Source organism: Lycium ferocissimum, chromosome 5 (genome assembly GCF_029784015.1).
Source record: "Lycium ferocissimum isolate CSIRO_LF1 chromosome 5, AGI_CSIRO_Lferr_CH_V1, whole genome shotgun sequence".
NCBI lineage: Eukaryota > Viridiplantae > Streptophyta > Magnoliopsida > Solanales > Solanaceae > Lycium > Lycium ferocissimum.
This window is the reverse complement of record NC_081346.1, coordinates 42,904,438-42,917,478: the sequence shown is the minus strand read 5'-3', so window position 1 is coordinate 42,917,478 and position 13,041 is coordinate 42,904,438. Positions and strand designations below refer to the sequence as shown.

The window sequence follows — 13,041 nt, the reverse complement described above, 5'->3', positions numbered from 1 at the left end:
ATTTCTATTGTCTATTTTGGTAAATAAAAAACTTAATCCTATTATTACTAGAAGTTAGGAATATTCTTTAGTAATCCTATTCCTACTACAACTTAACTCATGTAATAAGGCCTAATCTTATTACTCTCGGACTTCAAATTCAATTGAAATCCTATATATACCAACGTACTCTCTTGCTTCCTTTCGACTTTTATACCCTTAAGAAATCAATTATCCTATAAACATTCTGAAACGGTAAAAGTACTTTATACTCCCTCCGGATAAAGAAAAGAGTCCACTTAGCCATTTGCACACCCCTTAAGAAACTACTCACTCCAAGAAAAAAAAATCTAAATTGACTAAACTACCCCTAATTAAATAGACATTGTGATTTGATCACATAACACTTAATAGGGGCAAATCTGGAAAGATAAGATTAATTGTTTCTGGATTTAATAAGTGGACACTTTTTTTAACCCAAGAAAAAAAGGCTAAGTGGAAACTTTTTTTTAATAAATAAAAGATCATTAAATACAACTTTAATTTTATTATCCGCTCCTATTTTCTCTCCGTTGAAATTACAATCAGTCATTAACCACAACTCTAATTGACTACTGATACATTCTCTCCCTTGAAAATAAATAGCTCGGCTAATACCCTAGATATTATATCTTCATTGAAATGACAATCAGGCGTCGATACAACTTTGATTAAATTTCTATCTTCTACCTTCTCTTCCTTGTCATAGATGCTGGCTGGCTGACCGCACATGTTGCACAATTCTATATGTTTTTATCTGTTATGACTTATGATGATGTGAAGATAAATTATATGTGTTAATATTATTTAATTTATTGTGACTAATTTTATAAGACTTACTTTTGGTGTCCACTGAATTTAGGCCAAAGTCATAGATGGACCGCACTGACTTGTATCGTGTTTTTAAATCTAACTTTTTGTTGAAACGTTGACCATCTGAACCCCCGAACATAAGATAAACTGTATCATTTGAACCCCGTCGTGCCAGCTGGCACACGCGTGAAGCTCAACTTTTTAAACGCAGCGTGAGAGACCAATTTTTTCTTTTTTTTGAATTTTTAATCATTAAAAATTAATTTTAACAAAAACTCTATTTTAAAATCTATTTAAATAATTAAAAAAAATTGAAAAACCCAACCCATCCTCTCCGATAGCCCACTTCACCACCGCCACTGCCGCCTCCTCCGCCGCCGTCGCCGCTTTCTTTTTAAAATTTTTTAATCATTAAAAATTAATTTTAACAAAAATGCTATTTAAATAGATTTTGAAGCGGCGGCGGCGGGGGCCGTGGCGGCGGTGAAGTGGGCTATCGGAGAGGATGGGTTGGGTTTTCAATTTTTTTTTAATTATTTAAATAGATTTTAAAAATAGAGTTTTTGTTAAAATTAATTTTTAATGATTAAAAATTTAAAAAAAGAAAGCGGCGGTGGCGGCGGAGGAGGCGGCGGCAGAGGCGGCAGTGGCGGCGGTGAAGTGGGCTATCGGAGAGGATGGGTTGGGTTTTTCAATTTTTTTAATTGTTTAAATAGATTTTAAAATAGAGTTTTTGTTAAAATTAATTTTTAATGATTAAAAGTTTTAAAAAAGAAAGCGGTGGCGGCGGTGGCGGAGGAGGCAGCGGCGGCAGTGGCGGGATATCGGAGAAGATGGGTTGGGTTTTTCAATTTTTTTAAATTATTTAAATAGATTTTAAAATAAAGTTTTTGTTAAAATTAATTTTTAATGATTAAAAACTTAAAAAAAAGAAAGCTGCGGCGGCGGAGGAGGAGGCAGCGGCGGCAGTGGCCGCAGCGAGGTGGGATATCGGAGAGGATGGGTTGGGTTTTTCAATTTTTTTTTAATTATTTAAATAGATTTTAAAATTGAGTTTTTGTTAAAATTAATTGTTTTTGTTGACGTGGCATTTAAAAAAAAAAAAAAAAAAAAAACGAGGTAACATGACATGGCTCCATGTCAACGGTCTATTTTTCCATGTCTGACAAGTGAGCTTCAAGCGTGTGCTTGGTGACACGAGGGGTTCAAATGACACATTTTATCTTATGTTCGGGAGTTCGGATAGTCATATTTCGGTTAGAGGGGTAAGATGGAAAATCAGGATAAGTTCAGGGGTCCATCTATGACTTTGACCCTGAATTTATGAAAGTGATTATGCCAAACTTTATGTGTAACTACTACTGCTTATCTCTGTTCACATTAAAATTATGAAAGTTTCTATTCCAAAATTTATATTTCAGTTGGTTTCTGAACTTTTGTCTATTGCTTGGATATCCGTTGTTCGTTGATACTGTGCCAAACTTTATTTAAGTTAGTATGTGTTTTTTTGTTGGAATTCACTTATCAAGTTAGATTTACAATACACCAATGGACTACATATAACGTTATCTACATCTATTCCAAGTCTCGAACCTGGAAAATACTATCTCATCATACTAATCCATCTATCTCTTGAATATTTTCTAAATAAATTTATCCATTGAATTCCAACTATTAAATAATTAAACTAAAAATCATGTCTACTTCTTTTCTATTTTTTCTTTTAATCTATGGATGTACCTTCTTTCATTCGTTGATAATCATTTTATTAAGAGTAAAATGGAAAATTTAAAGTTAAATATTTTTGTAACTCATAAAATAAATGTATATAATTATAAATAATATTTATTTAATATTTTTATTATGATTGAGATAGTTTGGGAATAACGTGCAACTGCACGTTAATAGAGACTAGTTATTATGAAAGCATGAATATAAATGTTGATTGACCAAAATATCCTTTAAATATTGAACGACTTTTGTACCCTTATTAGTTAAAATCTTCTCTAAAAAGTTCATTTCATATTGGATAAAATTGTAATATTAATTATTTCCTAATATCTAGGACTTCGAATCAAACTGAAAACCCAAAATCCTAAAACCAACGTTACTTCCTTTTCTTTTCGTTTATAAATTTGAGTTAGTAGGAAATAAGGACTCTACTTACTCATTATCTTTGAATTTTAAGAAATTAGCAAGTTCTAGCAAAATAAAACTAAGAAAAACTTTTTCCCTAGCAGTTCTTACTACTGTCGTTTTTTGTTTTTTATTATATGTTTCCTTTAAATTTTTTACATGACAACATTTTGTTTGAATAAAAACTTCAATACAATAATTGAGATCAAGTAACATATGAATGCAACTACTTTTAATTTAATTTTTGGCATTATTGTTCATTTGTTAGTATTACTTTTTCAGCCATCTTCTTATTGGGTATTTTAATCTCATTCTTTATCTTATACCAAATAAAGTGAATGATGTAGAAACGTAAGGTTGGAGTTAATTTAAGAAAATGTAACCAAACCAATATCAAGTATTTCAAAGAACTATCCCGAGAGCAAATTGAAGTTTATGAAGTTAGATTTGTACTACCTTGATTTCTATTTTTAGATTTGTACTACCTTGATTTCTATTTCCTAGCTCAACTATAAATATTTTCTTAATATTAATGCAATTTTTTTTTACTATCTTTTGCACACATTTTCTAATAAATAAAAATTTCTAAAGCTGACGTAGTAACGCACGTCTACAGAGACTAGTTTATTTAAAAGTATTTATATGACGTCAGAAATCAGCTTCAAGGTTTTCAGAAACTACAATAACAAAGTAATAGTAAATAATAAAATAAATTCAAATAGAAATATCAAAATGATTTGCCCTTCTCTTAACGTCATTTTCGCACTATTTTTCTTCCATTTTCTAGATCGAAATGCTCTGAAAATCTCTCAAATCTATTGGTGGATCTCTTGTATGAAGTCTTTGCTTCTCTTGTTCCTTCTTCGTTCACGGTTTTCTTCCTCGATTTTCATTCATTCTCTCTCAACTGTTATTGTTGAAGTTACCATTGTTGAACCCTTCAAGCTTTTGAAAAATTCTTGGAATTGGGTGTGCTTTCTACGTACATTGGCTTGGGCATTACTAATTAGAGCTATTTTTTGGTTATTCTTTTATCAGATAAGCGATAAATCTTTTTGTGCACGGACTTTTTGAGGATCGGTTCTGCGGATTTACCTTTCTGGTAATCTGCATCTTCGATTTATAATAAACTATTGTTGGTTTAGCCAACTTGGATTAGTGTTTTTTGTTGATTTTCTGTGTTCTTCATTATGACAATCATAAGCGTAAAGGCGATTTTGCTGATAATATGACTTTAAACATTCTGCAATTTTATCCGCTTTAATTTTATCCGTTTTTAGCTTATCTCACACAGAAGCATACTAAAAGTCCACCCTGAAAAGTCAACTCTTTAAGAGATCCTGGAGGGACGAGATGCAAAGAAGCTTCATTACTGAGCTTGCATTCGGGGAGATGTGGTTGCTGGCTGACTTGTTTTTAGTAGGTTGGAGTATTCGGCATCAAGAAGTTATACTGATGTGAGCAAGGCTGACCAAAACTCTCCTCAAAAACTACAAATACCAAGTGGTCCAACAACACGAGCTCAAGCTAGAAAGTTTCAAGAAGAAATACAAGGTTTGGAAATAAGCTCGTGGGACAAGGAATAGAAGCCCACAAAGCATATCTGCAGAAGGACCTGAAGATAGACCACATGACATTGATATTCCCAAGATTGAGAGGCTATTTTTGGGCCTTTGGGGCATGCTGAAAAGACCAGCTACTTATTAGTTATTTTCAGCTTATTTAGCTAATGGGCAAAAGTCCATCTGAACCTTGTATTTTCCTAGCTTTATATAGCTCATTTTGGAGGTTGTAAATGCTAGTTTATATTAATCTTTGAAGACTCTTTGTGAGAGGTTTTGGGATAGATCCCTATGTTCTTTTGTGATCAATTATTGGTTGCTGCAAGGTGAGCATTTCCTTTGTAGTAATCAAATCCCTTTCTTGATAGCTTGTAGTCTTAACTTGTACTCAACTTGTGGTCTTGGTTAGATATGAACTTAGTTGTTGGTTAGTTCTAATTCTTTGGGTATAAGCTCCTTATCTCTTTGTTTATTCTTGTTGTTTCATTTTTCTTGCTATAACATCAGCTCGTTTATTCAACTCCGTCTTTTTTTCCTTTTTCTTTTTAATCATAAATCTGATCTTGGGTTGTATATGGTTCTTTTATTGGTTTCCGCATCATTTGGTATCAGAGCATAGATTGGGTTATAAGGATTTGATCTTCATGAACAAAAAAAAAATAAAAAAAATAGAAAACTCAAAATCTGCATAGTGAACAGTGACGTGAACTACTCTGAGTGTTTCTTCATTTGTTCTTGGCTCTTTGTTCTTCATCTCTGTATTTTGTGAATGGAAGTTGTTGGATTTCAGATATAGTTGTTATTTGTGAAACTCCTTAAGATCGAAGTTGTAGTCATGTTTTTGTTTATCAAGGGATCAAAAAAATAAAAGAAAAAGTATATTGGAAATATATTGGGAAGTTGAATTCTTCAAGTGTTCACACTAGCAACTTAGTGCTAAAATAAAAAAAGTGTGATGTATCTTTTATTGAAAGCTGAATTCTAAAAAGAGTGTTCACACTACTTGATTCTTGCTAGGAAAGTAGTGTGACGTAATAGTAAGGTTGTAGATGATCATCACTTGCTTTTTAACGTTACAATTTTGGTTAATGGAATTGATTGTTTACCCAAAAGTAGTGTAAGTGTAAATGGACACTTATTATGAACCGGAGGGAGTAGAATTTAAGGGGATAACATAAACACCACATAGGCTAAATAATAAACTTATAATTAGTTTAGGAGTTTCTTTTTTTAAAATATTACTGCACCTCTTTCAAAGTTGACAAGAAAAAAGAAATTACATGAAGTAATGAGATTGGAGTCCTCTACCAGTGTATTGCAGGATTGAAATCACAAAAACAATGTGGCAATATGCAGAGGAAAACATAAATAATGTATCTTCAAGATCTCACCAACGAGACAGCAAATTGCAATGATAGATTTTCCATTCGAATTGTATGCTACAAACAACCGAAAAATTATGGAACAGCAAAAATACAAGGAATCAACTCATTATCCCTAGAGAATGGATCAACCTCATCTCCTAGACCTTTGCTTCGCCTTTGAGTCAAAATGGTGAGCTCTAAGCTTTTTCTTTCGCATAACATTTGCCTGTCCAACAGCACCTTCTCTAAATGGCATACCCATGAGGGCCAACAATCTGTGTGCCTCTTTATCTGTCTCTGCCGTTGTTGTTATGCAAACATCCATTCCTCTTGGCTTACCAAGAGCATCATAACTTAGCTCTGGGAAGACACTCTGTTCACGAAAGCCAATGCTATAATTTCCATGACCATCAAAGCTATTGGGATTTACGCCTTGGAAGTCCCTCGTTCGAGGAAGCCCCAGATTAATTAGCCGGTCAAGAAATGAATACATCACCTATCATGAGGAAACAGACGTGAGTTTGAAGCATATAAAGCAAATAAAATATACTGGTAGACCTAGGAGTGAAGCAAATGGATTGTCCAAGTCAGTGGCGGAGCCACACTATGCCGAGGGTGTTCATCTGAACCCCGTCGGCGGAAAAAAATACTGTATTTACAAGGTTAAAATTATATTTTATGTATATATAGTAGATGTTGAATCCCCTTAGGTTTCTTCGTATGTTTACTTTTTTATATTTTGAACCCCCTCGGCGGAAATCCTGGCTCCGCCACTGGTCCAAGTCCAAATCATCTCAATTCTCTTCGGCTATGATCATAGTAATTCAAGTTTCGCTAAGTCCCCTCAACAAAATAAGTTTGTTCTGGATCAAGATATCAAGATGGTGGTATTTGGGTGAGGCTTTGGAGTTGTTGCCCCCCCCCCCCCCCCCCCCCCCCCCACCACAACCACCACCACCACCACACCCAAAAAAAAAACGAAAATTGCAACAACACTGGTGTCCGAAACAAGTTGGGGTCAACTATATCAATCCTCACTAACCATGTTATATTTATACTCTCATCTCAAGCCAAAATTATATAAAATAAAGACAAAAAATCAAAGAAAAATGAAAGTATTAAAAGTCCTATATTATATTTGCTACTGACATATAAATCTCTAAAAGGTGAAACAACTCCAAGAAAAGCATAGGACGTAATGTAAAAGTGTTAACATGAACTAAAGCATTTTCTCTATTAATAGGTATCTCCTATATAGATCTTTTTCTTTCGTTGTGCCCTATCTTCCGCTAAATCTGCATCGATCCCAAGAAATTATAGGTTCTGCAAGACAACTTCCTTTCAAGTAATTTTTGGTCTACCTGTCCCTTTTTAACACATTCGCTCACTATGGTTTCACATCTACGGACAGCTTGCGATTGGCGCAGGACATGATCATACCATCTCAACTGACCTAGTCTCATTTTAACCTTGATGTGTGACTTGTATCTATTCAGGAATGTTATAATTTCTAATCTTGTCTAGTTTTGTAATATCACACCCATCGTAGCATCCGCATCTCTGTGACAGTCATTTTGTGAATGTGTAGGGACTTTATCGGCCCAAAGTTCACTCATACAACATTGTTGATCTTATAATTATTCTATAAAACTTACTTATAACTTTGGTATGAATCTTTTTATCACATAACACCTCGTAGCATTTGTCCATTTCAACCATCTGATTTTGATTCTATATCTAACGTCTTTATCTATCATTTCATTCTCTTGGAACAGCGAGCTTAAAGATCAGGAATTGTTGGCATTTAAGCACCGCAATCACCTTAAAATCTTACCTCGATTTCACGGATTTAGCAATATTTGGTCAACTTCTTAGCAATTCAGCGGTGCTTAATGAGATTTTCTCCATCTTTAAGTAAACCCCGCTCCTAATGCAATAGCCCGCAAACCACACAGGAGATGTAAACTGCACTAGGCAAGTCCCGTGCGACGAGCTCAGACTGAGAAGGTTATTGGTGAGGGAATTGATCCCAGGTCTTCCATGTGGGAAACCACTCGCCGAACCAACTCAGCCACCCTTGTGGGTCTATTTTAAGCACTAAAAAACTCAAACTCCTGATTCTTCAACAAATACCACAGGAACATTCCGTCCAAATTTGTGAATAAAGTATTCCAGGAATATTTGGCAAACTGTTACCAGTCAACATTATTTTTTAGTACATCTAAACGGAAGATCCTTGAACATTAGGTCCAAAAAACAAATTTTCATAAGCTCCAAATTTGAATGTTGGCAACAAGTATTGTACATTATTTTCAAATTTGAAAGTATTTCAACTATTTTTTCATATTAAGAATATGAACAATTATTTCTCAAATATTATACAGTCGATCTCTATTGGGACATAATTACTCTTCAATAACTACATCAGTCTATTCCCAACTCATACCTATATGAAGTGCTCCTAAGCTTCTCTTTCTCAGTGGGTAACTTGAGTAAATCCTCATTAAATTTCATTTATGGTCATTGTCTTGAAGCTTAAAATTTTGACTAGCTGTGTGACATTAGGTCTGTCTAAAACTGGTCCTCAAGCCCACTGCAGGCTAGATCACTGGTCATATCTGTTGCTGACATGTTCAAACGAGCAGTAAGATAGGAAAAAAAGAAAAGGGAGAAGCCATCAACCCCAATCCAGTTCCAACACTTATCAATCTCTATTGCCACTATTGCCAACATCCCTTTGCCATCCCAGATTCCATCACTACCCTTACCCGCAGAAAACATGAAAACAACAAGAACTACAATTATGCCTCAATCCCAAACAAGTTGGGGTTAATTATATGAATCCTCACTATTCGTGTCACTCAATTTAAGTTCATCGCAGATTCGCAGTCCATTATCATACAAAAAAAATTAAGAATAAAAATAAAAAAGTAATAGAAGTTCTACTTACCACTGGCACATAAGAGTCTGACACAAGTAAAAGACTTCTTGAAAAAAAAAAAAGAACTAAAGAAAGCATACTAACTTGATAAAAACTTAATCACAACTACTGGGTGTCGCTTATATAGATTTTTTTATTCTCTATTTGTCGCTTGGTCTGCATGGATTTTAAGGTTTTGTAGGTCTTTTTAGACAACCTCCCCACCCACACCCCCCCCCCCCCCCCCAAAAAAAAAAAAAAAAACACTTAGCACCCTCTCTCCCCATGTCCTGATGTAAATCCTATTCCAACAAGAGTTGACAAGTGCAATAGAAAACTTTCTTAAGATTATTTTATTTCCCAAAAGTAGTTTCATTACCTTCTTTTTAGTGGTCATTAATTTTATTATTTTCAGTTTTAAGCTCTTTTATGGATCGGGTTTGTAGTACAGTGGCATTTTGTTGTACCTAGCAGCTCATGAAATAGAAACTTGGACAGCAAGAAATTTTGACAGACACCCAAAACTTGGCCACCATGTTTGACTGGCAGCAAGAGTAGCTTGATTTCCAGGTCAATTTAGCTCACTCCAGGTCTCAACTAGTCAGTTTGTTGCTATACCCCCAAGCTATTTCCCATATGTATCATGTAACCATATAGGTCTCGGCAGCCTTTGAATAAGAGATTTGATTGACATTTGATATTTCATTTCCGCTATTACTTCTCTGACTGTTTTGCCAACCATTTCCCTTCTTATGTGAACCTCTGCCTTGCTAACAGCAGTTTATTTTAAGCAAGACCCTCTTCCATTTAACTTTCCCCTCATTTTATTCTCTTACTCCTCCATCTATGGCTCTGCAACAAAGCCCTCTATTATAACAATATTTATATAGTCGTTCCTATTAAAATAGCCTTACTTGCTAGCCTCGATATTAATGGCCTGCTGCATCATGTCCAATTGCATGTGTGGTATGGAAGTGGGTGGCCAGGATGAGGGTTGGTAAACGAAGAAGGCGGATGATCGGCTAAGAAGGATAAAATGAAGAGATAGAACTGGTAAGTTCTCAATTTCTTTCAATATATTTTCTGCAGCAAAGTTGTTAACCGATAAAATTCTTCCAGAGGGGTCAACTTCCGTGCTTTAGGAAGCACAATTGAACAAATCCTATTTAATAGGCCAGCCCCTACATGCCTATGGAGAAAAGAATGCAGATCCAAAAGCTTCAACACAATAAATGTTTCATCAATTTTCAGTTCAGCATTGGAGCACATATAACATCTTGAAAGAAATTTGCTTGGGGGTGAAAAGCGGAATTTTTGCTGCTTTCATTTCAATTTGTGGAGCTAGTGTCTCACATTGGTTGAGATAATGATTTTTTATCACTTTATATGGTCTTACGCAATCCTTAGCTCATGAGCTAGCTAATGAGTTTGAGTTAGGTCAAAGGTCCATTTACCTTTCATGGTATCAGACCAAACCCATCCCTGCTCTTGATTTACGAATGTTGGACCCCATGTTATGTTGTTCACGTGCCAGATGTCCAGCCTTGAACGTGCGAAAGGAGGGGGTTGTTAGTCCCATATTGATTGGGGTAATAAGTTGTTGTCTTGTATGGTTCTAGGCAATCCTCACCTCATGAGTTGTTGTCTATTTCTAAACATGGAGGAAGAAAGAACAAGAAAGGGAGAGACAAGTGCCTGGAGATGGAGGTCAAAAGGGCTGATAGTGGGGCAGAGCACGAAAAAGTTTGCAGAGAACATCTTTTTTTCATTAGTTTTTCTCTTCGGTTGTCCGGTACCTTTCCACGTTATGCACTATTGTTAGCACATGATAACCAGGTTTAGCCTGGAACTGACAATGAGCTCAGGCGTACTCTGAGACAGATCATATTTTAGGATAGAACTAATATTGATCAAATGTTAAGGATTAAATTAGTATTAACACAAGAAATAGTGTTCAAGAAAGTTCACTACTCATTTCTTGCTTTCCCTTTATCATTTTTAGAAGGCTTTACCCTAAAAAGGTCAGTCTTGCTCCCAAATTCCCTATTATTCATCCACTAGAATTATCTAGCTACAAATCACATATAGCAATGGAACAAATGGAACTGCAAGTGAAATTTTTAGTTAAGATAAGGAATTTCAAAAAACAAAAAGAAGGTCACATACATTTCCACGAAGTGTAACAGCAATTCCAAGCGGTTGACCTTCCCTAATTTTGAAAGTAGCAATTGCATTCTTAGCCCTCGTCTTCACAGGCCTTTGCCCTGTAATTAGTGCCAAATCATTCATTGCTGCATCCAAACCCTTGGAATTTTGTGCAGCATCTCCAATACCACAATTTACCACAATCTTTTCAACCTTCGGAACCTAAAAGACAGATAGTCCACATGTCATATCAAAATAATACTCCATCTGTCCCAAAATAAGTGTCACTTAGCAAACAAAATTTGTCCCAAACTAAGTGTAGCTTTAGAAATTCAAGACAAAAAATAGTACTCTACTTGTTTCCAACTATACCCTTTTATTAAAGAAAAACTTCTTGTTAACTAGGGGTAACTCAGTAAAAGTATTTATTGTTTTTCTTAATGAGCGTGAAATAAGCTAAAGCGACACTTATTTTTGTGACGGAGGGAGTACTAAAGAATGGTGGATTTTGAAGTAATAGGTCAATGCTCCTAATTTTTGCTGTAATAGAACAAACAATTTCTCAGTATTTCAACTCTAGAATACAATCATAGCTCTTGGAGCAAATGTGCAGAAAGAAGTGGAAAAATTTGAAGGTAAAGTAATGTATACCTGGAGAATATTGGTGTAGTTGAATTCATCCTTCAAAATTGGGACAATCTTTTCGATGTAATTTGTTTTGAGGCGATTAACCTTATCAGCATCACTTTTATCAACCAATACTATCCCTGATGATGATGAGGCTTTCACAGTCAATTTATTGGGCCGGACCTTAACCGGTAATCTAACGGAATGGGCCGGAAATTCACTGTGGAAAGAAGAGGCAGTGGAGCGCAAAAGCAAAGGAGAAGATGCCGCCATTTCAATCTGTGAGGACACTTGAGTTTGTGTGTAAAATGGCTAAGATAGGATAACGATGTTCTTTGTGGATAAAATTGTGAGGACGCTTTTGAGTTTAAATGATGAGAAATGGCTTCAAATTGAACAACATATTTTTGCACGGATTGTCCTTCAAACGCATTGGTCTTCAATTTTTGCCTCTCATATGTGTGGATTATTTAATGCAAATATCCAAATATGCTTCGTTCGACATAAGTTGTTTGACATTCTTATCTTCGAAAATTGAACTTTTGCTTCGTTCTGCACAAGTTTTGTAGGAATTGAGTTATGTGGCGTAAGTTGTCTAGTATTTTTCAGACTATGTTGAGTGTTGAAAGTTTTGCTTTTTTCGGCATAACTTGTGGGTAAGATGATACATATACCGAAGTTAAATGCTAACTATGTTGAGAGAAATCTAAACTTATGCCTTTTTTCAGATTATGTAGAATGTTGAAAGTTTTTCCTTATCCGGATAACTTGAGAGATGTTATGGTACATATGCCGAAGCTAAACGCTAATTATGCTGGCAGAAATTTAGTTTATGTCGCACCAAAAGTGTTGAAGGGAGAATATTAAAGACTACAATTTGAGGGGCATTTGTGCGAAAAACCCATTGAAGAAAGGGAAAATGACATAGATACCTACTTAAGACTCTTTATTGCAAAACATAACGATACTTTTCGTTATTTACAAAATATAACAAAAAATTACAAAATATATCAAAAAAATTACAAAATATAACGGATCTTCATCTTTCATACTTTTTTTCAATTTTTTAAATTATTATTTTTTTAAAAGAAAATTTTAATTGTTTAATTTTTTCCGCTCAAGGTTTAAAAAATTCACACAATTTTTTGTGCATGAAATGTGTATTTGTGAGCAAAATTTTTAGTACAGTTTTCATACATAAAATTGTGAGCGAAACTTTTAAGCCTTGAATATTGTATGAAAGTTGTATATAGTAAATCTTTAGCGTGATCAGATGATCTTCTGCGAATTTGGCTCGACAAAGTAATCAGTAGGTATGCATATAGATGGTGATTTGAAAATTTGAGAAGGATTGGACGATGGGTTTTGACTAAGTGGTTCCAACTTCGGGATACCGAACTAACGAGATTGGAAATAGCGCGATAAGCTCTTGATAAGACCGATTGTGATGGGAATA

The 13,041-nt window shown here is 34.8% G+C and overlaps 1 protein-coding gene and 1 long non-coding RNA gene across 2 annotated transcripts; one reads left to right on the top strand and one right to left on the bottom strand.

The window, feature by feature from the left end:
• The first annotated feature begins 2,181 nt into the window (after positions 1-2,181).
• Positions 2,182-4,855, top strand: LOC132056826 (uncharacterized). Its single transcript, XR_009414962.1, has 2 exons — positions 2,182-4,069; positions 4,248-4,855. It is a non-coding gene; the product is annotated as an uncharacterized LOC132056826 (long non-coding RNA).
• Positions 4,856-5,818: 963 nt separating this feature from the next.
• LOC132056825 (large ribosomal subunit protein uL5c) lies at positions 5,819-12,012 on the bottom strand. Its single transcript, XM_059449189.1, has 3 exons — positions 11,610-12,012; positions 10,980-11,180; positions 5,819-6,389 (listed from the first exon to the last, which is right to left on the bottom strand). The coding sequence occupies exons 1-3, from the start codon at positions 11,856-11,858 to the stop codon at positions 6,045-6,047; spliced, it is 795 nt and encodes a 264-aa protein (XP_059305172.1). The 5' UTR covers positions 11,859-12,012; the 3' UTR covers positions 5,819-6,044.
• Between the last annotated feature and the right edge of the window lie 1,029 nt (positions 12,013-13,041).